The 25,421-nt window shown below is 44.3% G+C and overlaps 2 protein-coding genes across 10 annotated transcripts in view; one reads left to right on the top strand and one right to left on the bottom strand.

Moving 5' to 3' along the window:
- Positions 1 to 4,868, top strand: part of Foxj2 (forkhead box J2) — a 32,970-nt gene extending 28,102 nt beyond the window's left edge. For all 3 annotated transcript variants that reach the window (XM_021649990.2, XM_021649989.2, XM_060384165.1), the window contains exons 10-11: positions 1 to 78; positions 2,296 to 4,868. The exon at positions 1 to 78 is cut by the window's left edge and continues 21 nt beyond it. In XM_021649990.2, coding sequence (XP_021505665.1) covers positions 1 to 78; positions 2,296 to 2,384 — 167 coding nt within the window. In that variant the 3' untranslated portion in view covers positions 2,385 to 4,868. The remainder of the gene's footprint in view (positions 79 to 2,295) is intronic.
- A 1,248-nt stretch (positions 4,869 to 6,116) lies between these two features.
- C3ar1 (complement C3a receptor 1) lies at positions 6,117 to 23,136 on the bottom strand. Of its 7 annotated transcripts, none has more exons than XM_060384168.1 (4): positions 22,618 to 22,761; positions 14,260 to 14,471; positions 14,042 to 14,126; positions 6,117 to 10,228 (listed from the first exon to the last, which is right to left on the bottom strand). In XM_060384168.1, the coding sequence occupies exons 2-4, from the start codon at positions 14,344 to 14,346 to the stop codon at positions 8,802 to 8,804; spliced, it is 1,599 nt and encodes a 532-aa protein (XP_060240151.1). In that variant the 5' UTR covers positions 14,347 to 14,471; positions 22,618 to 22,761; the 3' UTR covers positions 6,117 to 8,801. The 7 variants fall into 7 exon arrangements, with proteins under 7 accessions (XP_060240151.1, XP_060240150.1, XP_060240152.1 ...); XM_060384167.1 differs by having other exon boundaries at positions 14,260 to 14,475; positions 22,618 to 22,756; XM_060384169.1 differs by lacking the exon at positions 22,618 to 22,761 and adding an exon at positions 13,450 to 13,519 and having other exon boundaries at positions 14,260 to 14,313.
- Between the last annotated feature and the right edge of the window lie 2,285 nt (positions 23,137 to 25,421).

Raw genomic sequence — 25,421 nt, forward strand, 5'->3', positions numbered from 1 at the left:
AAGCCTCCCATCTCTACCCTGGCCCAGCACCGATGTACCCAATCCCCACCCAGGACTCAGCAGCATACAATCGCCCAGGTAAGAGCTGGGGAGTGTGTTTGTTCACTGACAGACAAGCACACTCCTCTCTCAGTGTTGTTTTGCTTTCCTCTGGCACTCTCTCTCTGTCCTGCTGTTTGTACCTGCTAGAATGGCTGAGGTGTTATGGTTCCCAAGGCTTGAAGGATGAGGTGAGCTACCCTCTCAGGAGGTGTACATCAGGTGAGGCTAAGTAAGGCACTTCTATTTAATTAAGTTTGCTTTGTTTTATGGTGCTGGGAGTGGAACCAGGAACGCACTAGACAAGGCCCTTACCTCTGAACTACGCCCCTAGCTTGAAAGTGGCTTTAAGATTACCCTGTGGGGCTGGAGAGATGTCTCAGTGGTCAAGAGCACTAGCAACCAGAGGACCTGAGTTTGATTCCCAGCACCCACATAGTTTGCATGGTTTACAATGGTCTTTAAGTGTAGGTCCAGGGGATCTGACGCCTTCTTCTGGCCTTTGCTGATACTGTATGAATGAGATGCACAGATATACATGTAGGCAAAATACACATACACATGCAATACTTTTTAAAAATTAAAAAAAAAATTACCTTGTAACTGCAATACTGAAAAGAAGTAAAATTATAAATGTAAGTGAAAGATAGCTGTTAGGGGTATTTATGGCCACCTTTGGAGTCCTGATGGAAGATAGGCAAATGAAATGACACTTTATATAAACTTTTTTTTTTTTAATTAACCCATATCTGCTTTCTTGTCACCTGACCATTAGCATCAGGGATCTGGACTCAAACTATCTTTTTTTTTTTTGCAGTGTTGGGGTTGAACCCAGGGTCTCTGGTATGTTGGCCAAGTACTGTGCCCCTGAGTTGCTTCCTCAGCGTGGGCTGGAACTGTCTTTGATGGTAGAGAAAGCAGAGTGCAGGGGGGTGCTGAACCACCCTAGAAAGTACTGGTGAACAGAGTCCCCATGTTTAAATGTGTTTTAGGCAATTCACTGTTACCATCTTGTCTAATCACAAGCACTTTCAGTTTTTAGGGTGACGCCTGCCTCTTTCTCCACGCACTGCAAATATGACATTTTGTACCCCTGTTTCCTATAACATCACCTTCTTAAGCTATTTTACCAGTTAGGTAGTTTTCATAGAGTTTTTGAAAGTATTTATCTTACTTTTATGTGCATTGGTGTTTGGTACTTTTTTTTTTTTTTTGGTGCGTTGGTATATGTATGTCTGTGTGAGGGTGTTGGATCCTAGAGTTATAGACAGTTGTGATCTTCCATGTGGGTGCTGGGAATTGAACCCGAGTCCTCTGGAAGAGCAGTCAGTGTTCTTAACTGCTGAGCCATCTTTCCAGCCCCAGGAACATAGAGTTTATTGACGGGATAATGCTGTGCTGCCTTGTGCTTCAGTGTGTTTCCTGAGAGGTCGCTGAATCAAGAAAGAACTGTAGGCTGTAGCCCAGTTGTCAGCAGAGAGATGTCACCCAGCAACTGATGGGAGCAGATGCAGAGACCCATAGCCAGACACTAGGCGGATTGAAGGAAAGGAGGACACCATGAGAACACAGCCACAGAATCAACTAAGCAGGGCTCATAGGGGCTCACAGAGACTAAAGCCACAAACAGGGACTCTCTATGGATCTGAGCTAGGTCCTCTGCTTATGACTTATGATTGTGTGGGTAGGGGTTCTTGTGGGACTCCCAACAGTCTGAGTGTGTGTGGGAATCTCTGAGTCTTTTGCCTGTGCTTGGGGTCCTTTTCTTCCTATTGCGGTGCCACATCCAGTCTTGATATGAGGGTTTGTGCCAGTCTTATTGTATCTTGTTAGGCATTTTTATTTATTTTTTATTTTTTTTTTAGGAAACAGAGGAGGAGTTGATCTGGGGGAGAGAGGAGTTGGGGGAGGGACTGGGAGGAATGGAGGGAGGGGAAACTGCAGTCAGGATGTAATGTGTGAGAGAAGAATTAAAAAAAACCTCACATAAAATAAAAAAATCTTTAAAGAAAAAGAAGGAAAGAAAAGAAAAGAAAAGAAAAGAAAAGAAAAGAAAGAAAGAAAGAAAGAAAGAAAGAAAGAAAGAAAGAAAGAAAGAAAGAAAGAAAGAAAGAAAGAAAGCCGAACAGTCGGCTGACTGGACCGGCCATCTCTGACTTCCTTCATGGTGTCCCTGGGGCAGAGAGCGCTGACTCCCCAGCTGGCCTGATGGACTTGCTTCTCATCCAGTTTCTTTTCGGTCTTTCTTCTTGCCAGCACACCACATGGTTCCTCGGCCCCCGGTGCCCCCTCCTGGTGCCAGTGAGGAGATTCCTGATGACTTCGACTGGGACTTGATCACTTAGTGAGCAGAGTGGACTTCTGCCCAAGGCCTGTGGTGAAGAGCGGTCCCTGCCCATCCTGTACATAGATCTAAGCTTCTCTCTGCTCTCTCTGTCAGAGAAGCCACCGCAAAGATGCTGCCGAGGATAATCCTCCTTTCCTCCTCCTTCGCTGTTGCCCTCCTGGTTCATTATTATTCTAATTATATTATTATTATTGGTTATATACTGCCCAGGCTGCTGCCCTCTTGCCATGGGCTATGCCCTCCCTTTGCCCATTTCAAGTCTTCAGGCTGTAAACCGAGGCCGTGACAGCTATAGAGAAAGGTTTCACATTCTCGTTCGCCCCTCTCTCTGAGAAACAGAGTGCTAATCCCGCCTTTCAGCTCTAAATTGTGTTCTGTCCCTGTCTGTTTCGGGCTGGCCTGGAGAGGCCTCAGCAAGTAGAGGCGGGGGGGGGGGTGTCTAAGACACTGCTTGGCAGCCAGGACGTTACAGTCTCACCCAACGGTGCTAATGGTGTCCTCTGAGCTCTTCCTTTACACACGCAATCTTTACTTTTCCTGGCAGTGCCCTTCCTCATGAAGGGCTGAGGAGGCTGCCGTGGGGAAGGGATGGGGAAAAATCAGCATGAAGTTGGGCGTGCACTGCCATCTCTGCCAGGTCGGAGTGTCGCTGGCTTCTTCCTCGCAGATGCTCTCAGGAGGTTTGCTGGTTTGGTAGGGTGTGAGAACCACTGTCCATCATATGTTCAGTGTCTTGGAAACAGTTTCAACTTAAAGCATTTTGGCTTTGGAAAAGTAACTCTTTCTGAGAAATAACTGTGGCTATTGCTGCATATGTAAATTATCTTCCATCATCTTTTCTCCTTCAGCAAATACTATTTTGTCTTCCCATAGCTGTTTGTCCAAATCATCCACCTGTCTCATTTTCTTCTCCCTTTGTCTGGGATTCTCAAAAGACAAAAGAAAGCCATTCTCACTCCTAGTTTCCTCATGGCCTAGATATGCTATGGAAACCTCTTTCCTACCTGTCATAGCAGACTCAGAGTGCTGCTGACAGGAGGGTAGGGAGAGGAAAGGGATAGACTTGGGTAGAGAAGGGGTCACATGTTTAACCTCACAGGGAGATGCTTCTCTTGAAATCCCTATCGGTGGGATTGACGCTTCTGATTTTGACAGGCAATGAAAACTGGAAGGAAAGAAATAATATAGAGAACAGGGTTCAGTGATGGCACAGGGCGGTCCTAGGCGGAGGGATGAGCAATCTCCATTAACAGTAAGTAGCCATGATTTACTGCTGTAGAGTTCTTAGTGAGTGTGTTTGTTGAATTTGACGTAAGAGAGGGAAGACCAATTTTACTTCCACTTTATCTTCACTAAATTTTCTGAAGTGGACAAAATATATAGCTTAGACAAGGCCAATCTCTTTGTGGTTTCCGATTTTTGTGACACTCTTTTATTTATCCACGATTTCTAAGATGCTGGGCTTCCCATTCTCGTTTCCCCTTCATCAAGCTCTTCCCTTTCTTTCGAAGGGGGTTCATGTATGAGATTGTTGAAGCCCAATGAAGCTAAGTAAAAGGGCAACAAGATAGGGCAGGTCACTGAAGAGCACTTTATTTCTTTGAAGCCTTGGTAAGGAGAAGAAAAGGGAGTATAAAAAAAGAGTGCTCTCCACTACAGTGTGTGATGGTACTGGAGAGCCTGTGTAGGGGCTGAGCGTGATGTAATATTTCCCACTGGGGAGAGGAGTGTCCCCCTAGAGGGTAGCACACACCTCTGCCCCGTGGCCATTTAGACATCTCTTCCTTGTTCCTTCCATTCGGGTGTATGTTCTACCCCGCTTCCCTTTGGTTCTCTCAAGATGCCGCCTTAGCAGAATACCACTCCTCTTTTCTAAACATCTTTTCTGGTCAGATCTGCACGAGGGTGGGGTGGAGAGACCGAGTCAGACACCCCTGGCTCCTTCATGTCTCGAGAACCAGTCTCCCTGGTGGGCAGCCAGAGCAGCTGACCTGTGGGCAGCCGGAGACTGGAGAGTGGCCTTAGGCCCCCTGAGGTTCCCGTTCTCCTCCACCAGGTGTTGGCTTGAGAATGGCGCAGGACAAGCCCAACTCCCTTTGGGCCTCAGTTTCCCATCCCCTCTGTGAAATGGAAAGAAAACTACTTAATTTTGTTGGTCCGGTGTTGCTGGACATGAAGTATAGTCATTGTTGTTGTCTTGGGTGATGTGTGCAAAATTGTAGCGTCACTGCCTATAAGAGGAAATAAGGGAAAAGGCAGAGGAGAAGGACAAAAGGAGAAATCATTTGGTATTGATCCACTTATCCTAGGCTTCCTTTCCTCATGTTTCTGGTTTGGTGAGTTCTTTATACCACCCATAATGCTTTGCATTGGTGCAGGCTGGGAAGGGGGTGTATGGGCTCACAACTTTTTTTGTTTGTTTGTTTGTTTGTTTTTTGTTTTTGCATGCTTTCTTAATAAAAAAAAGAAAAAAAGAAAAGAACGTTTCCAGTTTTTATCTTACCGGTTCTTCTTATTGGGAGAGGAGAAATGTGAAAACATCTGGCTTCTCTGAGCACCCTGTCAACCCTCACCCGTCCCTCCCATCAGTTTCCTTAGCTTGTAAGAGTGATGGAAAAAAGAACTGGACCTGTACTTAACATTTGACATTTACAATGCTATCAGTGCGGTGAAGTCTTGTTGAAGGTTGGTGGGTGAAGCAGGCTCGCCTTGTTTGCACATTACTTGAAGGAGTGCACAGAAGTCCCACCCCTAACCCAGAAGCTCTTTACAGTTGATACCTGCTGAGAAAGGGAAACTCGTTTTCTCTAGTGGAGGGTCAGTTGGTGAGTCAGCCACACTCCATGCCCAGGAGGAGCTGGCCAGCACAAAATAGACCTCATGTTTGTTTGTTTGTTTTTGTCTCATTGATTTTCCTTTTTTAGTTTGTATGTCTGTTTTGATTTTGTCTTTTGTTTTCTTTTTTTGAGAGAGAGAAAGAACATGAAGTTGGTGGGTAAGATCTTGGAGGAGTTGGGGGAAGAGAGAGAATATGATCAACATATATTGTCTAATTTTTATTTTATTTACTTTCTAAATGTATTTTATATTATCTAATTAAAAAAAGATTCAGAATACTATAATGTGGGGTATGGGTTAGGCCTTTACTTCGGACCTTTTAAAGACGAGAGTATAAAATAGGTAAAGATCCTCATTAGAGTTTTAAAATCTGAAATGAGGGAATCTAATTGTAAAGGTCTCTTCAAGGTATAATCCTAAATGAAGTGGAGCTCTGGGAAGAAGCCAGTCATTGCCAGAAATACTGTACTCTGAGTCTGACTATTACGCCAGACATTTTCGTACTGCTGTCCTTTCCATAACCCACAGACTGACACCCAGAGCCGTAGAGGACCGAAAGACTGACACTTCTGTCATCACAGGTCTGCACTCACTCACCGTGAGGTCCACTGGCTGCATGTTTGGGGGTTGTAGTGCAGTCTGGGTGTCAAACAGAAAGACTGCAGCCTGGTGAAACGGCTCAGTTGTTACACTTTTGGTTTTCAGCGCCCACATGGTGGTTCACAACCATCTTGTAACTCCAGTTCTAAGGGATCCTGCACCCTCTTTGGACCTCCGCCGGCACCAGGCATGTTGGTGGTACACAGACACACATGCGGGCAAAATGCTCATACACATAAATAAAATCTTAAAAAAAAAAAAAGAATTAAAAGGATCTCTGAGTTTCTGAGCCTTGTGGACAAAAGCATTTATTCATATGGAATATATAAACAGCTTACATTGGGAAGGTAGAACTGCGATTTTATGCCCTGAATTACCTCGCAACAAAAAGGATTTTTTAGTCATTTGAAATTTTTCCATGCAGTAGTTTATAAAAGAGATGTAGCCTAAAGCCCTTCCCTCAACAACTGAACAACTGTTTCACAAGACTAAAATGCATTCGCTTCTGTCTTATTAGATCACCTCATTCATCTTAGAAAAGCCTATTTGTACAAACAAGCTTGACTTTTCAGTGATTTAACACATGAAAGTATACACGTGAGAATACTAAAGGTTGAATGTCAACCTGAGGAGGTTCAGGGAGTAGCTCAGTGGGTCGGATGCTTAATTAGCATGCATGAAGCCTTGGTTCTGATTCCCAGGATCACATTAAGATTGGGCATAGTGGTCCATGACTGCACGTGGGAGGTGGAGGCAGGAGGATCAGAATCTCAAAATCATCTTTGTTTGCAAAGCAATGTTGAGGCCAGCCAGGGATTCTTGAGAAACTAGAAAGTGGAATAATGATTCGGAAGGGTCTGGGGGGGGGGGGGTGGAAGTGTGAGTGCTGTTGTGTGCAGGTATGGATCAGTCACAGTGACCCTTATTAATATGAATAATTAATATATGTCGGTGTAAAAATAAAAGAAAAGCTATATGTTATTGGACAATATTGAGAAGAAAATTGCGTAGTCAACTGGGGTGTGTGTGAGCTCATCTTGAGCACTGTGACAAGAGACTGTGAGTTTGAGGCCAGATGCTTCACAGAACCTGGCTCAAAAGCAAACAAAACCTGACAACCAAAGTGAAAGAAAAATGGGTGGTCATGAGCAAATTAATGGATGATACTTGCTAATAAACACTGGGAAGTTGGATGAAAATATAAAAGTAGATAAAATCTTTCAAAACAACCATTTTTATCATATCTATAAGAAACAGCAGTGTAAGCACATGGTTTAGGCACATCATGGTAAATATCAGAAGAAACAGCTAAAATCATTGCGAAGTTTCTCTTGGAAGTAAGAAGGAGAGATGAGAATTACTGTGCCCTGGAGAAAGAGGCGTCTTGTGTTTCATTACTATTTCATTATTCATTAGGTTCTTTAAAACTGGGTGCATATGTCACTTCATATTGCCATGGTCCAGATAAACATTAATTTGTAAAAAAAAAAAAAAAAAAAAAAAAAATCCCAAAGAGAGTGCACCCGACACCTTTGGCATGCAAAATATCCAGACTCATGTTTAAAATCTTTTAGTATTACTGTCAGAGGGTGCTGTGATCCTGGAGTGAACTGAAAAATTGTGCTTCCACCCATCATCCTATTTCCCCACCTATTTGACACTAAGTTCGGGGGTGAAGGGGAAAGGCATCTTTAGAGTACTGTTTCATCCTATGTGAGGCACAAGTCTCATATGGAAAAGTAAGAAGGGGGACCAGGCACTTCGATGCATACCACAACCCCAGAGGGGATGGCAAGACTCTGTGTGGAAAACAAAAGGAAGGAAGCCAGGAGATTAATATATAGGACATTGTAGCCTGGCTCTGGTGGAGCTCAACCTAATCCCTGCACTGGACAGGCAGGGCCAGGTGGACCTCTAAGTTGGACACCAGCCTGGTCTACAGAGTGAGTTCCAGGACAGCTAAGACTATGCAGAGAAACCCTGTCTCAAAAACCGTTGATAAGGAAGAACGGAAGGAAGGGAGGGAGGGAGGGACGGAGGGATGGAGGGAGGGAGGGAGAAGGGAAAGGAAGGAAAGGAAAGAAAGAAAGAAAAAGAAAGAAAGAAAGAGAGAGAGAGAAATCGGAAGTGGTGCATGCTTTTAATCCTAGGACTGAAGAGGCAGAGGCAGGCGAATCTCTGAGTTTGATGCCAGCCTGGTCTACAGAACAAGTTCCAGGACAGCCAGGGCTACACAGAAAAACCCTGTCTTGGAAAACAAAAACAAACAAAACAAAAAGAAATGGGACCTAGATGTGAACAAGCATAACACACAGAGAAGAGAACACTCCAAACCACTGCTTCCAAAACACCCCAGGAGCAGGAAAGTGTTTATGTGTATCTGTGCTCATTCAGGGGTAATTTGGAAGACTAGAATTATCCCAGGATGCTTCCAGTAGCAGGCATTTGGCACTAGATTCTGTTCTAGCCTCTAACGTATCACTCCCTGCTTTCATCGGCTTTCTCTTTTTGTGTCCTTTCCCCACTTAAAACCACTACCACCACCCCAAAGCTGTACGATAAATGAATATTCTTTACACAGGACAATAAAAGCAGCCTTTTGTGAAAACTAGAAGATGATTCAGACCATGCTAAGGAAAGAAGAGTAATGATGAAAACAGACAAGGAAGCTGTTCATCACACATGGCTTAGTTAGACACAGGAATAGACTAAGCCAAAGAAATGACTGTAAAACTTAACGTTAATGCAAGCAAGAGAGCCGGTAATACACTGGTCCCCACTGGCCAGAGATTCTGAGTCAACCCATCTGGGATGGGGCTTGAAAATTTGCCTCTTTAATGTTTCCAAATGATGCTGATGTCAACAGTCAGGGACTTCTCTCCGAGAGCCACCAGATTGTCTAAAGTGTCCTGCTCACACGGCATCTTTTACCAGGGTTCACCTGAGAAGGTCCACCTCGGGCTCCAGCGCCGCATCCTCACACATTTGTACTCATATTGTTTCTTTTTGAAGGGGCTTTGTCCTGGGTGCAGCTGGTAGAGTGCGTGAGCTCTTCGCTGAAGGCTGCCTCCAGAATGCCCTTTACGGACTGTCTTGCTTTCTTCCGAAAGTCTTTCCCCAAGAGGGCGTAGAGGAAGGGGTTGAAGCAGCTGTTGGCAGATGCTAAAGCAATGGACACTTGGTCCCAGGTTATTGCAGTTTCCCTCAATCTGCTCTCTGGGTCGGCAATCAAAAGCAGGACTCCCACAATATGGTACGGAGTCCAGCAGACAAAAAAGACTGTCACCACCACCAGGGCCACACGAACGGTTTTACTCCGAGACTTGGTGAAGTTCGCTCTTCGCATTCGGAAGATGATGAGGCTGTAACAAGCTACCATGATGAAAAAGGGCACCAGGAAGCCCACCACCAGCCTTGTGAGGCTCATTGCCACCAGAGGTGTTGGCACATGATGGTCATAGGCGAACTGATCCAAGTAATCATCCTGGAAATCATTTGACAGCTCAGGGTGATAGAAATAGCTGCTAGAATTGGTAGGGGAAAGCTCTATATGAGCAGAGAGAAAAGCCTTGGCGTTACGTGTGTGGGGTTCTCCGTCTTCAATGGGAAACCCGCTGGGTGCGGCAGGTCTCAGCACCCTAGGAGGCTTTCCACTGTAATGGGCCTGCTGACTGGATAGACTTGCTGAATATAAAGGGAATGAACCGTCGGGAGAAATTTGGAACGTTTGTGCCTGGAGGGCAGTGGTAGCTGAAGGATCTGACCTGTCGTCTGTCTGTCCGCTTAGCTGAGCAGTGGGGTTGTTGGTAGGGTTGCTTTCCGGTAGATCGTACGTGTAGTTCCCATAATCAAATGACATGGAGGAGTCAACATTATAGCCACATATGCTATGATTGCCCATAACAATCAGGTCACGGTATACAAATACGGGGACACACATCACAAAGGCCATCACCCAGACACATCCACAGATGGCGAAGGCTGTTCTCACATTCCGATGGTTCTGGCACCAGATTGGCTTATGCACCATCAGACAGCGGTCCAGGCTAATGGCAGTCAGCAGGAAGACACTGGCAAACATGTTGAGTAGGATGACTGAGGGGATGAGTTTGCATAGGAACAAACCGTAGGGCCAGTGTCCCTGGAGAAACACATGAGCCAGGGAGAAGGGCAAGGAAAGGCAGCAGACGAAATCAGCCAGGGTGAGGTGGAGATACCAAACGGTGTTCACGGTCCGCTTCATCTTGAGGCCAGCCACCCACAGCACCAGCCCATTGCCCGGTAGTCCCAATAAACACGTGAGGCTCAGAAGGACTGCAGAGAGAATGTCTTGGGGTTTAAGCAAAGGCGGTGAGTGTAGGTCAGTTGAATTGGTGTCAGCAGGGAAAGACTCCATTGCCCAGCCTGCAAAAAGATGAGGAAAATGTTAAAGCTCACGGTAACTTTGTAAAAATATGTGCTCTTAGGAGTCCTTACGTGGTGATGTACCCTCTCAAAGCCAGAGGCCTTCACAGAGCCTGGTTCCTTCCTCAGAGTAGACACACAACAGCCTTCTCTGACAGACAATTTTGTTCTATAATATTGATTTAAATGTGTATCTAAAAGGTAACTTCATTTAGAAGTCCACAGCAGCCTAAGTCCCCCCTCCCCTTTTTTGTACCTCCCCTGTTTTTTGTTGTTTGTTTGTTTTTGGCAGTGCTGAAATTCAACGGAGGGCCTGCACAGCTGGGCTGCACTTCATTTCTGAGACACGGCCTCACCCCTTGGCTTTTTTGGCACAGTCTCCGGGCTGCCCAGCTGGCTGACTCCCAGCTGACTGCACTGGAGAGCAGACTGACTCAACCCTCCAGCCTCCTGCCTCTGACTTCTGAGTGCTGGCAGGATGGGCAGGATTACCAAGCTGTGCTGTGGCACGTTCTGTCCCTCATTTCTGCCGCTTCTTACTTCACTCAGTGTCTACTGCTCAACTGAACAGACGCCTAAGTGAGTAAACAAACGAAAACTCCCCGGGTCGCTCCCTGATCTGGAGTGATCAAAGGACTTTAGAAAACTTCAGCACGTGGACCGTAGCATACAGAAGATGAGCTTTGCATAGTTTCATTCATTTAGTGTGTATGTGTGTGTAGCACATTTTGCTTATTAGTAATCTAACAATGGACATTTGGATTGCTTTTACCTTTAGGGCATTTAAACACCACAGTTCTATTCTCTGCTTTCTATCTCTGCGTGATAAAACACTGACCAAAAAGCAACTTGGAGAGGAAAGGGTTTATTTCTTACATATTCCAGGTCATAGTCCAACGAGGAAGCCAAGACAGGGACCTGGAGGCAGAAACTGAGGCAAAGGCCACAAGGGAACACTGTTTGGTGGCTTACTCCCTGTTTTCTTGTACATCCCAGGACCTACCCAGAGACAGCAGTGGGCTGGGCTCCCCCACATCAAAGTTAATCAAGAAAGTGACCCACAGACTTGTCTATAAGCCATTTTTTTTTCAGTTGAGGTTCCTCTTGTCAGATAACTCTAGCCCTGTATCAAATTGAGAAAAAAGCCACCCAGGATAGCAGCTAAGGACTCAACGAATCCTTACTAAACTTACTGGTTCAGTGTAAGTCCTCACGTTACACAGGAAGATTTAATTTAAGGAATCCCAAGTTTTATCCAGTTATTTTCCAACTGTCTTCCTAAATATGTTTCATAAGTGGCTCCATAGTGATCTAAGCTGTCACCTGTTCTAGCATGAGAATAGTTACACAAACCACTCAGAATCCGGTCTCAGTTAGATACGGGTGGACGGTTTATTGGGACGCCTTTTCCAAGCTGATCGATCAGGACCGCAGTAAGGACTCGGGGCCTAACTGTGACATCTACAAGTTCTCCCAGCAAGGTTCTTATAGAAAGACCCAAATGCAAAAGACACGGGGAGGGCAGGAACACATTTTGGCCAACCGTACGAAGCAATGTTACGTTTTTGGCTAGCTAGACAAAGCATCATCTGCTAACCGTTAAGCTGATTGGTCCTAAGTGAGGTAAGTGAGGCAGGGCATAGGGTCTTCTGGAGTCCATCCAAAGTGTAGCCATGCGTGTTGTTCAGTCTTTCCTGCTATGCTCTATGAGGTAGCATGTTTTTATCTGATGTCATGATTTTTATTGTGACCCTAAGCTCTGTGACTGTAAATACAAGACCTGCTTATAAATACCTGTTCCACGGGGTTTAGCATATTAATGGTCACTTTTTTCCTTTTGGTTTTTCTGGGATGAAGTCTGATTACATAGCCCAGGCTGGCCTCAAACTGGAGAACTTCTGTCTCAGTCTACCAAATGTTGGGATTATAAGGCATGTACCATGATGACCAATATAATGCTTACTTTTCAGGTTTAAATTTTATATATATATATATATATATATATATATATATATATATATACACACACACGCACACACAATTTATTCACTTTGTATCCTGGCTGTGGCCCCCTCCCTCATCTCCTCCCAGTCCCACTATCCCCCCTCCTTCTTCCCCTATGCCCCTCTCCTAGTCCACTGATAGGGGAGGTCCTCCTCCCCTACTATCTGATCTATCAGGTCTCATCAGGACTGGCTGCATCCTCTTCTTCTGTAGCCTGGCAAGGCTTCACATCCACCCCCTATCCCCCAGCAGGGGGAGGTGATCAAAGAGCAGGCCACTGAGTTCATGCCAGAGACAGCACCTGCTCCCCTTACCAGGGAACCCACTTGGAGACTGAGCTGCTGTGAGCTGCCTTTGAGCAGGTGTTCTAGGTCATCTCCATGCATGGTCCTTGGTTGGAGTATCAGTCTCTGCAAAGAACCCTGGATCCAGTTTATCTGGTTCTGTTGGTCTGCTTGCGGAGCTCCTGTCCCCTTCAGATCTTTCTATCTCCCGCTTGTTTAATTTTTTTTTTTTAATTTTCAGACACTTGTAAAATTTTAGTTCTTAGCATTTCTACTTTTACCGAAATGACTTCCTTAATTCCTATGTTGTCCTTTCTAAATTTCTGTTTTGCTTTCAAATTTATATTTATTACTGGATATAATAACACTTTACTTTTTTTTTTTTAATGTATGCCCAGACATTTGGAAGTGATTCTGCTGAGCTTAACAAAGTTTGCCACAGGGTCTTACGTGGTAAGCAGAAGTTAAAATAGCAAGTCATCAGAATGGAAAAAGGAGAAACAATTCTTTCATATCTGTCTTTCTCAACTTAGAGAAAGTCCTATGATTTCCTAATGTGAATGACAACAATGCTGATCTGTCGTCCCACCCCAGCCGTAATGCACACGCCATTGAGAGAAAAGTGCGACTCAGAGATTACTAGGAACAGAAGAACACACAGACATACATAGTCTCTCTTCACTTTGCCATTTTTGGTGTCGAAATTCTGGAGACTGTGTGGCTTTCCCATGACCACAGCCGGGAAAGTCACAGGCCCCTCATCTAATAACCACCTTTCACTGCAAGGGCCACATAACTGAGAAACTGTGGTCCTGACAACAAAGTGGACAGTGCAACTTAAAATAACAGAAGCCGAAAGAGAACAACATTTCAACATGAGAGAAACTGAGCTCTGTGCCGTGAGTTATAGTTTAAATATCACAAGTTACTTGCCTTGAAAGTGAATGCAAGTCAGGCCTTCAGAGTCACCAGAGCAAGATCACACTTCACGCTTCCCCAAGTTCTGAACAAAGAAATACCTCTATGTTTAAGATGAGTAGTTACCATTTTTTTTTAGAGGTTTCGTTATTGAGTTGGCCAGAAGTACTTAAAAAGATACATAAATCCTGAAACTAAAATTTATCTACAATGAGCAAAAAGTAGATACCCAAATCAAGTAATAATTATGGGATGATAAAACAAGCTGTGATGAGGAATGGCTCAAAGAATTGAAGGGGAATTTAGATAGAGGGACAGAACAAGAATCCACATATGTGTATATACACATACAAATAAATGTGTGTACATGTGATCAATAATTGGAGAAACCAAACTAATGGGGAAAAAAAAACAGAATCAGAAGTTGGAAGAAACAGTCATTTTATGAAAGGGAATAAATGACATAAATATTTATTATTTTCAGAATGAAAATATTAAGAGCAAAGACAAATAGAATGTATACTATTTAGTGTAAAAGAAAAACAGACATGGGGATAAGACAGGAGAAATAAAAGTTAGGGAAAGAGCCAGGTACGATTGTGCACACCTTTAATCTCAGCACCCAGGAGGCAAAGGTTAGCCTGGTCTACGTGGTGAGTTCCAGACCAGCCATGGCTACATGGTAAGACTCTCTAAAAAAAAAAATAAACATTTAAGAGGGAAAATAGAAGAAAATAGAAGATAATGCACAAGAAACCATTGCACATCAACAGTAGAGCAGGCTCAACCAAGCACAAACTATCAGGTTCATCTCTGTTTTCTTACCAAACACACTGAGATGGAAGCAGAAGGCTCCAGGATGATCTCCGTGGCACCAACAAATCCTATCTGGTCCCCACACTTAGCTGGCATGAAGTAGCGAGGTACACTGGACAAGCTGCGGAGCGCTTTCCTTCTCCCGGGGTTAAGAGGAACTCGGCTCTGGACTGCTATCTTACTGCACAGGAAGGGCTTCTCTGTGAGTCACTTAAACGTAGCTGGCTTAGATAAGGAAAGCAGAAGGGCAGAGAAGGGAGGGTAGGTAGAATGCAGATATTTTCTGCAGGGACCTGCCATCGAAGCGACTAGGATGGGGAGGCAGGATGCCTGCGCTAGAGAGTGAGGTGTTTGTTTTGTTTTGCTTCAAGTTAATTTCATTTCATTTTTTTATGTAGGTGTGTGCCACATGAATCTGGGGGCTCCCAGAGGCCAGAAGGTGATGTTAGATCCCTTGGAACTGGAACCCGACGTGGGTGCTGGGAACTGAGGGTACTCGGCAAAGAACAAAACTGTTCTTAAGCTCTGAGCCATCCCCCCAGCCCCACATGCTGGCCTGGTACCCAGGGAGGCCAGAAGAAGGCAGGGGATCCCCTGGAATCGGAGTTACAGATGGTGGTCAGCCACCAGCAGGCTCTGGGAACGGAACTCTTGACTACTGAGCCATCTCTCCAGCCTCCAGAGTGATTTTTGAGACCTTGTCTCAAAATAAAAAAATTATAAAAGATCTGGGGATGTGTATCAGTGGTGAGCACTCCCCTCCTGTGTCCCATGCCCTCCCTGTATTTAATCTCCAGGACGGGCTGGGGGGAAGTGTGTGTGTTGGGGTGTGTGTGTGCAATGGGAGGTGGCTATGATCAGGATACATACATTTAACACACACACACACACACACACACACACACAAAGCATAGCTGAGTTGGGGTGGGGGGAATGAGGAGGAATGCTGTAATACATTTACTTAATCTCAAACAGTATCTTTTTTATGTCTGATATGTGGGTAAACTCTGCTGTGCCCAAATCAGAATGAGTTAAGCTATGGTCTAATCTCTTCGTATTTACACACACACACACACACACACCTGCAATACAAAACATACTTTGCATATAAATAGAAACATGATAACATGCAGTGGGTGTGGATTTGCTCCTCTGGGAGAGAGTAAGAGGGATACGAGAGGTCAGCAAGGCCTTGGATGATTAGAGGGCTCCATGATGACGAAGATTTATTTCCCGTCAACCAAGCAGGTGGCCCACATCTGTAAAACAGGCACTTGGGATGCCGAGGCAGGAGGATCACAAGTTCCAGGCAGGAGGAGCTACAGAGTGAGGTCCCTACTCAGACAGACAGACAGACAGACAGAGACTTCTCGCTCTCATTCTTTTCCGTATATACATACATACAAAAAAAAAAAAAAAGGCGTCTTTGTCTGTGACAAAGCTCTAGTCCCACTGACCAACTCATTAAAAAAACGACTTTACCTCCTTTCTTTGTAATCAAATAGTTTGGGGTGTCTGAGACAGAATACCTTTTAAAAAACTTTTTGAAAGATTTATTTGTTCATAAGATTCCCTGTACTCTGCCCAAAGTTTGGCTATGAGTCTCCACATCTGCTTTGATACCCTGTTGGGTAGAGTCTTTCAGAGGCCCTCTGTGGTAGGCTCCTGTCCTGTTCCTGTTTTTTTTCTCTTCCGATATCTGTACCATTTGCCTTTCTGAATGAGGATTAATCATCTTACCCAGGGTCCTCCTTCTTGATTAGCTTCTTTAGGTGTATAGGGTTTAGTATGATTATCCTATATTATATAACTAATATCCACTTATAAGTGAGTATATACCATGTGTGTCTTTCTGCTTCTGGGATACCTCACTCAGGATGATCTTTTCTACATCCCACCATTTGCCTGCAAATTTCATGATTTCCTTGTTTTTAATTGCTGAGTAGTATTCCATTGTACCACAATTTCTGTATCCATTCCTCTTGGATGGGACAGGAGCTCCACAAGGGGAGAAAAAAAAATCTGGGCACAAGGGATCTTTTCTGGGACTGATACTCCAACCAAGAACCTAACCTAGAACCCCTGCACAGATGTAGCCCATGGCAGCTCAGTGTCCAAGTGGGTTCCCCTAGTTATGGGAACAGGGACTGTCTCTGACATGAACTCTGGCCTGCTCCTTGATCACCTCCCTTTGAGGAGGGTGCAGTCTTACCAGGCCACAGAGGAAGATCACGCAGCCACCCCTGATGAGACTTGATAGACTGGGATCAGATGGAAGAGGAGGAGAAGGACCTCCGCTATCAGTGGGCTGGGGGAGGGGCATGAGTGAAGAAGAGGGAGGGAGGGTGGGATTGGGAGGGGTTGAGGGAGGGGGCTACAGTTGAGATACAAAGGGAATAAACTGTCATTAATAAAAAAATAAATTTAAAAAATAAAGTGAAGAAAAAGATTTATTTATTATTTATACAATGTTCTGTCTGCATGTACACCTGTATGTCAGGAGAGGACACCAGATCTCACTATAGCTGGTTGTGAGGCACCATGTGGTTGTTGGGAATTGAACTCATGACCTCTGGAAGAGCAGCCAGTGCTCTTAACCACTGAGCCATCTCTCCAACCTGAGACAGAATATCTTTTTTTTTTAAAGCCAGAGTTGAATAATACGCATTAAGTGTTTTATTCTTATTTTTACCTACTCAAGATGGTATGAAGATATAAATTGAGATAATACTAAAATATAAAAGGTAAAAGATGAAAGTTTTATTTTTTTTTATTTTAAGCTAAACTTTAAGCTGACTGTCTGGGATATAGGGCAGGGGGACTTGGGGACTTTCCAGTTCCCTCTCTTGGGGGGCTTGGGGACTTTCCAGTTCCCTGGCATTCCTGTAAGAAGGGAACATAGCAGGGTATTGCAGTTTAATTCAAGCGGAACATACATTCAGCATTAACTCAGGCAGAACATCTATTTATCATCTTTGCCATTATTCTGTTTTAAGCAGCAAGCATTGAAATTGTAAGCTGAAGGCCATTCTTATGTTAGGAAGGCAGAGCCTGAAACTGGAACTTAATTTTACCTTAAGATAAAAATTGAGACTAAAAGCGTAGAGGAGCAACAGCTAAGCTAAAAATCAACAGAGGGGCTATAGTTATTCAAAAAGTTAAAGGAGGCCTCAACAATTTGGAAACACTGGATAATGAAGTTTTCAGAAAAAAAAAAGAATCACATCATGCGGATGTTCATACATGTTCCTATATATTCACATAAAATACATATTGTAGAGACAATTCATTATCATGGTCAGATATTAAATTAGAAAGATTAAAGTAAAACTAAAGTTTCTGAATCCTACTTTTAAAAAAGGATTTATTTTTATTTAACCTTTTTAACTTTAAATTTTATTTTACGTGTTCCATTGTTTTGTCTGCATGCACATGTTAGAGACAGTTGTGAGCCATTGTGTGAGTGCTGGGAAGTGAACCTGGCTCAAGGCATCTTCCCAGCTCCTAGATTTATTTCAATATATATATATATATATATATATATATATATATATATTTGTTTTGTTTTGTTTTGTTTTTTGGGACAGGGTTTCTCTGTGTAGCCCTGGCTGTCCTAGAACTCATTCTGTAGACCAGGCTGGCCTTGAACTCAGAGATCCTCCTCTGCCTCTGCCTCCTGAGTGCTGGGATCAAAGGTGTGTGCCACCACCTCCTATCGACGTACCTTAATTTTAATGATGTGTATTTGTGGGTGTCTGTGTGAATTTGTGCTTGTGAGTGCACGTGCCCAAGGAGGCCATAAGAGGGCGCCAGATCCTCAATGAATAGGAGTTGCAGATAGTTGTGAACTGATGGATGTAGTTGTTGGGAACTGAACTCAGGTCCTCTGCAAGAGCAGCATGTGCTCTTAACTCCCCAGTGCCACTGATCCATCTTCTTGTGACTACAAATATGACAAACAGCATTTATATACAGCACAAGCATGTGCTTCCATTTCACATTCTTTCCTTTAAATTTGTATCTGTGTGGGGGTGCGTTTGAGTGAGTGTGCATATGTGTGTGCCGCTGTGTGTACACATGTGTCTCTGTGTAGCTGTGTGTACACATCTGTGTGCTCTGTGTGCCTGTGGGTGTGCTTGGAAAGACTGGAGGAAAATGTTGGGTGTCTGGTGTCTGGCCTTATCACTCTCTGCTCATTCTTTTTCAGTCAGGGTCTGTCACTGAACCCGAAGCTAGGCTGGGCATCTAGCAGGCCCCAGAATTCTATTCTCCCCTGACCTTCTAGGGAGAGGCGAGCAGACAAGTGTTGTTATAGATGAGTGAAAATGCCAGCCGTTCTGTTTTACCAATAAAGACTCTGGAGCCGGGTGCTGGGGTGAAAACCTGCCAGCTGAGAGAGGCAGAGAGAGCACCCAGCTGACCTTCCTTCTCAGCTCTGGTCCGCAGGGAAAAAACCCGAAATGCTCACTAGCTCAGCTGACAGCGCAGGAGGAAAAGACCAAAAAAAAACCCAAGACCAACGGCTTGCTAGCTCAAAGCCCAAAAGCCAGGGAGCTGAGGAGCTGAAGCCTAAGCTAAAGCCAGAGCTTGATCTAAAAGCCCTTTCTTCTCTGCGCCGTCTTTACCATCCCTCAACTCACAGTCCCTCCTACTTACTCCCTGTAAGCTGGCTTCTTGCTCTGCCTCTCGACCTAGGGTTAACTTTATTAGATCCCGTGTACAGAAAGCTCGTGGATTAAAGGTGTGTGCTAGGGCTGGGTGAGCTGCACCGTAATCACCTGTTTACAATAAACAGAAAGTTCTTGGAGTAAAGGTGGGTGTTAGGGCTCAAACCCACTAAACAAGAAACAGTGTTTTACAGTTCACAGTTTTGGGGTTCACAATGGGATCAAATATCCTGCAGCAGGCAGGTGTAAGGCTCTGCCCAGCTTTTCATGTGGGAGCTGGGCTTCAAACGCTGGTCCTCATGGTTCTTGAGTAAGTGCTCCTGCCTGGTCAGTCATTTCTCGAGCTTCTTGCATGTTGTCGTGGTCTCCCTTAAGTCCCGGGTATTTGAATACTTGGTCTCCACCTAAAGGTTGTTTGGGGAGGACTTAGGAGGTGTGGCCTTGATGTAGGAAGTAGGTCATTGGGGACGGGGGTGGGGGGATGATGGGGTGGGCTTTGAAGCTTCAAAAAGACAAATGAGTAACTTTCTCTGCTCCCTGTTGGTGGTTAGGGAAGTGAGCTCACAGCTGCTGCTCCTGCCACTTGCTGCCTGCTGTCTCCAGTTTTCCGTGGATTCCAACCCTCTAGAACCATGAGCCTAAAATACACTCTTCTTTTGTAAATTGCCGTGGTTAGTGTGGATAATCCAGCAAGGGATAAGTGACTAATACATGTTTACGAATTCAACTCCTCTTGCTTATTTTTTCATACTAGGATAAATCTTACTTTAAAAACTGTTCCAGGCCCTGTAAAGATAGCCCAGCGGCTAAGAGCTCTGGCTGCTCTCGAAAAGGACCTGGGTTTAATTCCTAGTGTCCACAATGCTCTGTAACGCCTATTCCAGGGGATCTGATGCCTCCTTCTGGTGCTGGTCGGTACTGCATGCACCTGGTGCATAGACATATACAGGCAAAATTCTTATATACATAAAATTAAAATCTTTAAAAATTGCTCTATGTTATCTATTTACTCCCCTATTGATGAATATACAGCTTATTTACTTATTTTACCGTTTTATTAAGTCTTTGAGAATTTTATATGATGTGTTTTGATGACATCCTCTCCCCGCTCCCTATCCCCTCCTAACTTCATGTACTTAAAAAAAAAAAATCTTAATAACCCATAAACTCCAGTTTGTGCTGTCTCTGTAGTTTTGAGTGTGAAGTCATCCACTGCAGTGTGATTAACCGACCAGGATCGATACTCTTTAAAAAAACTGACTCCCCATCAACTGTCCCGTAACTGTCTATAACTTCTTAGTGGGGGATGAGGACTTGTGAACTCTTTCCCATTCCATGTTGACTGGCTTGCTCTTCTTCAGGTCTTGTTCATGCAGCTGCTGTGAGTTCGTGAGTGCAGCCGCCCTGTCTGACCTGTTTTGGTCTTGCCCTCCCATGCCTCTGGCCCCTACCATCTTTCTGTCCTGTCTTCTGAGACAGTCTCTGAGCCTTGTTTTGGGAGTTTGATATGTGGCTGAGGCCTCCACAGTCACTTATTCTCTGCACTTTATCCACTGTGGGTTTCTGCACTAACCTCCATATAGTGCACAAAGAATCCTCTCTGAGGAGGACAAGGTTGTACTAGTCTACAGGCAGATAAGAATTTAGGGTGAAGTTTGATACTGTTTCTATTTACAAAATAATAGGTCCAACCCCAGAAGCTGTGTGCTTCCCAACTATGGGTTCTTGGGTATATTTGCAGTGCCAGGCGTGTATAAATTATTGTTCTTGCTCTCGGTTGCTCATCAATATCTCATGAAAAGATCCTCTCCTTGATGACACCACACTGGCTACTGATACTTGTCAGTAAACTTCCTCCCTGATGGTTAGCTTTGATAGCACTAGAATGTTGGAGGGTGAGGGGAAGGTCATCAACAGTTTTTACCCAGCTGTGGACGCTGTGAACGGCAATGATGACCATTGTGGCAAGACATGCCCGTCAACGTAATGGTGGTGTGAATGTTATGGAAGCAACCAACTGCTTTCTGTTCGGTTCGGCTTTTTGAGACAGGGTTTTACCATGTAGCCCCAGTTGGCTGGACCTTGATATGTAGACAGGGCTGGCCTTAAATTCACAGAGAAATTCCTGCCTTTACCTCTGGAGTACTGGGATTAAAGGCATGTGCCATGCCTGGAAGGATGTTCCACTTTGATCAAATTTTATAATGTTATAAACAAGAAGCATTCTTAAACACCTCTTTCCCTCTTTCTCTATCTCTCCTCCCCCTCTGTGTGGAACTGAGGATGATTTTGAACTCCTGACCCTCCAAAGTCAGCCTCCCAAGAGCTAGCTAGGATCATTTGCATGCATCACCATACCGGACTATGCAAATGTTTCTGAAAACAAAAACAAAACAAAACAAAACAAAAACTTCCTAAAACCCCCAGGCTCCTAGAATTGGGAAAGCTAAATCCAAAATTGTGTGTGCATACATTTAAAGAGTGATTTATTTTTTAGTTATGTGTACAAGTGTTTTGCTTACATATGTATGTGCATACCATATTTGTGCCTGTTTCTCTGGGAGGATGTTGGTTCCCCTAGATCTGAAGTTACATGTTGGTGCTGGAAACCAAATCCAGGTCTTTTGCAAGATCAGCAAGTGTTGTTCAGTGCCGAGCCATCTCTTTAGCCTCATAATTTTTGAAAGATATGAAAATTTCCACCAGAGTGCCATTAGTTTTTTACTTCTACCAACAGTGATGAGAGTATCTTTTTTTAAAAAACTTATAAATAAGGAGATCTAGCCAGGGATAGTGGACAAACCCATAATCATATTGTTTGGGAGGCTGATGTAGGGGAGGTTGTGAGTTGAATGCCAGTATGGGCTGCATAGCTAAACCCACCGACAAACAAGAGGAAGCTATTGCTTTATGACCATGACCATGTTCTCTGGCTCTGCTCTGATACCCTCACCTTCATTGTGGGAGATGCCAAAGCTCTGAGACATCACTTAACTGTAGTGTAGTAGGGGCTGCTAGAGCTGCACAATACACTTTGTTGTCCCTGGAACAAACAATAAGCTGATACGCTGAAGAGGTAGGCCTGGAGCTAAGTTTAAAGGATGGGTAGACACTGACAGACAGTGGACACTACAAAAATGCTGTAAAGTAACAATTTATCTGTCTCAGTCCCACCAGAACCCGAGTTTCTTTATATTCCCTCCTGCAGTACCTTGTAACAGCTTTGTTGCTAAAGCACAAATGTTTGCCTGACAATGATTTCTGAACATAATATCAAGAGTTAATAAATATGACTCCTTAAAATTGTTTCTGGAGTGGAGGCAGCTTTATTGATTTATGTCTTTCTAAAGAATGTGCAACAGGGGTTGGAGAGATGGCTTAGCAGTTAAGAGCACAGACTGCTTTTGTAGAGGACCCAGGTTCAGTTCCCAGCACCCACATGGTGGCTCACAACCTTCTGTAACTACTGTCTCATGGAATCTGTCATCATTTTCTGGCCTCCAATGGCACTGCACGCACGTGACATACATCAACACATTTGGGCAAAACGAACATACATGTAAGCCAAGGATAAACAAATCTTTAAAAAAGACTGTACAGTTTGAGAACAGTTTGAGAGCTTCCAGCTGTGCTTTTAGATCACTAAGAAAAGTATGACTTTATTATTATTACTGTTAATCACTATCAGTATGGATCTTACTTTGTGTCCCAGGCTGGCCACGAACCCTCAATAAGTAGCTGGAATTTTAAGTGCATAATACTACGCTCTGTTTAAGCAGAGCAGATGGAAGTCCTTTGTTCATCTTAGGTTGAGGCCTGGCTTGGTGGCCAAAGTTGCTCTATGCCTAGGACACACAAAAATCAAATCAGATTAGATCAAATCAAATCCAGGCAGTGTTGCACCGGAGGAGGAAGACAGACGGAGACCTGTTGTAAGAGGTTATTAATATTTACTATTGGTTTATCTTCTGGTAAAGCTTGCTGTTAATCTTAAACAGCTGTATAACCAAATCAACACACAGAGACTGGGTTTTTAGTTAACCTAGAACACAGTGCTGGGCAATATTTACTTCCTCCTCCAAGCCCTCCGTTTCCTAACATTTAGATTTCCCACATTATACTTGCTTTTTGTGAAATCTTAGGTCTGGTTCATGCTCCAAGTCCTCCAAGATCTCTCCTCCAGCTCTGCTCTCCTAGCTCTCCACTCGCCCCTTCTCCTCCCACTCTTTTCCTGACCTCTGGCTCCTCCTCTCTTTCCTGTCCTCTGGATCCTCCCTGCTCAACACTGTGTCCAGTTGCTTCATTTTGTCCTGTTTACACAAGAATTGAGACAGGACGCTTACAATGAGTATCACAATGCAATATCCGTATTGAAGCCAGAGAGTTGAGGGTGGGGTGGGGGAAGAAATCAGTATTTAAATGAACAAGGATAAGGTGTATACATTAAAAAAAAACATTATACCAACAGAGACCTGTGTTCTGCTATGTCATTTGGTGTGGGTGGGGAAAGATTTGTCTGTCCCACAGCACAGGTGTGTCACAGACACACAGAGCTTCACCTATCACCATGCAGCACACCGAGAAGACAGACAGAGATCTGCAGACCACCATACCACCCGCTGACTTGCCTGCCCTCGGGGCAAGATACCTGTTTGCCCTCCCCACGCCATGCAGTGCAAATGGTGGATATCTCCCAGGGGCCTTCCAGCCACCTAGCCAGCCTGCAGTGGAAGCCACCACAATGTGCAAGTATGTGGTGGACAGATGGGAGAGAGAGGAGGTGCAGCTTGAGCATTGTGAAGAGAGATGGAACTGGAGCCTGGAGGGTGGAGAGGATCAGGCTGTTGTGAGTAGCCAGCTCTGACACCTGGTACCACGTTGAGGTCCTAGCTCAAGTGCTGCTGTATTGCTGGGTCAGCGGCAATACAGTGGCAGGGTCCGTGTCAGTGTCCGGGGCCCTCACGAGTTACAGTACTTGAAAGAGCAGGCCCTGCCCCTCATGTGGATGGCACAGCAGAGCTAGCCCTGGTTGAGGAGGCACAGGTGAGCCAGCCCTGAGGGCAAGAGCAGGAGAGCTGGCCCAGCCCCTCAAAGGCTGCAGCACTTGGGAAAGTGAGCCCTGTGCCTTGACTGGACAGCAAAGTAGAGCTGGCTCTGGAGGTGTGGGTGCGAGAGAGCTCTCCCTGGTAGTTCAGCTAAGAGAGAACAGGCACACTGACTAGCTCAGCTATCACCCAGACCCAAATCCATGGTTCTGAGTTGGTCTATCCCCAAATCTATATCATCTGCAAATGGTTGGGATGAATGAAATGATCCAAATTAGCAGGACCTACATGACACAGGGCAACATCAGGATAACCGTGAGTGGTCCTGATGAGGACCCAATACTGATGGTTGGCTCAGAAGCCAGAGGCCTTGAACCAGACCAACAACTCATTGCAATGAGCATTTGCAAGTGAAGATGTGCAGACAGAGGGCTATACTGTGGGACACAGTGGGACATTCTACAGCTTCCACAATGAGATGTTTCTATGCTTTAGTTGTTTGTTTGTTTGTGTGTGTGTGTGTGTGTGTGTGTGTATGTGTATTTTTTGAGAAAGGTTGCAAGGGTGAAGGGCAGATATGAGGGGACAGGGAGATGAGCAGGACTGGGGCGCGTGGTGTGAAATTCACCAAAAAAAAAAAAAAAATCAGTAAGTAGTTAAATTTTCGTTTTGTTTTGTTTTGCTTTGAGATAATATTTCATGTATCCCAGGTTGGCCTCAAACTTACTATGTAGCCAAGGATAACTGTGAATTCCAAATCCTCTTTCCTCTACCTCCCAAGTGCAGGAAATAACTATTTTTGTTTTTGCAGTGTTAGGGGTTGGACCCACAGTTTTGTGTATGTTAGGCAAGTCTTTCACCACAGAGCCACATCCCTAGTAAGCAAATTATTGAGTGTCTTGTGAAGTGTTCCTGTTTTCGGTGACTTTTTTTCTCTTCTATCTGCTTTGTGGTAAAGTGTGAAGAGTCCTGGGGAATTTACTGTTTGTTTCTCTTTTGCATACCTACATTTAAATTCCAGAGCATAGATAAGATGTTTCAGGGAAAAACAAAAATAAAAATTTGAATGTATACACAGAGCTACATTAAAATTGTTTATGAGTCACCAATTAGTCTAGCATTATCAGGGCTAGAGAGCTGTTGTAAAGTTCATTCACCCCCCCATTCAATTAATTATGGAATCTGTAGCCCATTTTCTCTGATAATCAAAATCAAATATATGACAGATTATAGTGTGAGAAGTGGTTAGACAGATCAGCTCATATGGAGTAATCTATCTTCTAAATTAAATATTGCATTGCAAAGACTGTGGAAAACACACAATACTATGTCTGATTAACAAAGTGATCAAAACTGTGGAAAATAGAAGAGTCATGGCGAAGAAAAGAGCAGGAATCCAAGGATTAGAAGATGGGATTTGACTCCTAGTTATGGTAATAGCTACTTGACATCCAACTAG

This window comes from Meriones unguiculatus, chromosome 5 (genome assembly GCF_030254825.1).
Source record: "Meriones unguiculatus strain TT.TT164.6M chromosome 5, Bangor_MerUng_6.1, whole genome shotgun sequence".
Classification (NCBI taxonomy): Eukaryota; Metazoa; Chordata; class Mammalia; order Rodentia; family Muridae; genus Meriones; species Meriones unguiculatus.

What these genes read in the sequence shown, in the direction of transcription:
- C3ar1 (XM_060384168.1), bottom strand. Translation starts at nt 14,346, where the DNA reads ATGCCAGCTAAGTGTGGGGACCAGATAGGATTTGTTGGTGCCACGGAG. An exon ending in CTTCCATCTCAGTGTGTTTG is followed by an intron (nt 14,127 to 14,259) that starts GTAAGAAAACAG and finishes TTTTTTTTTTAG; the next exon opens with AGAGTCTTACCATGTAGCCA. An exon ending in CCTGGGTGCTGAGATTAAAG is followed by an intron (nt 10,229 to 14,041) that starts GTGTGCACAATC and finishes ATCTTTTTGCAG; the next exon opens with GCTGGGCAATGGAGTCTTTC.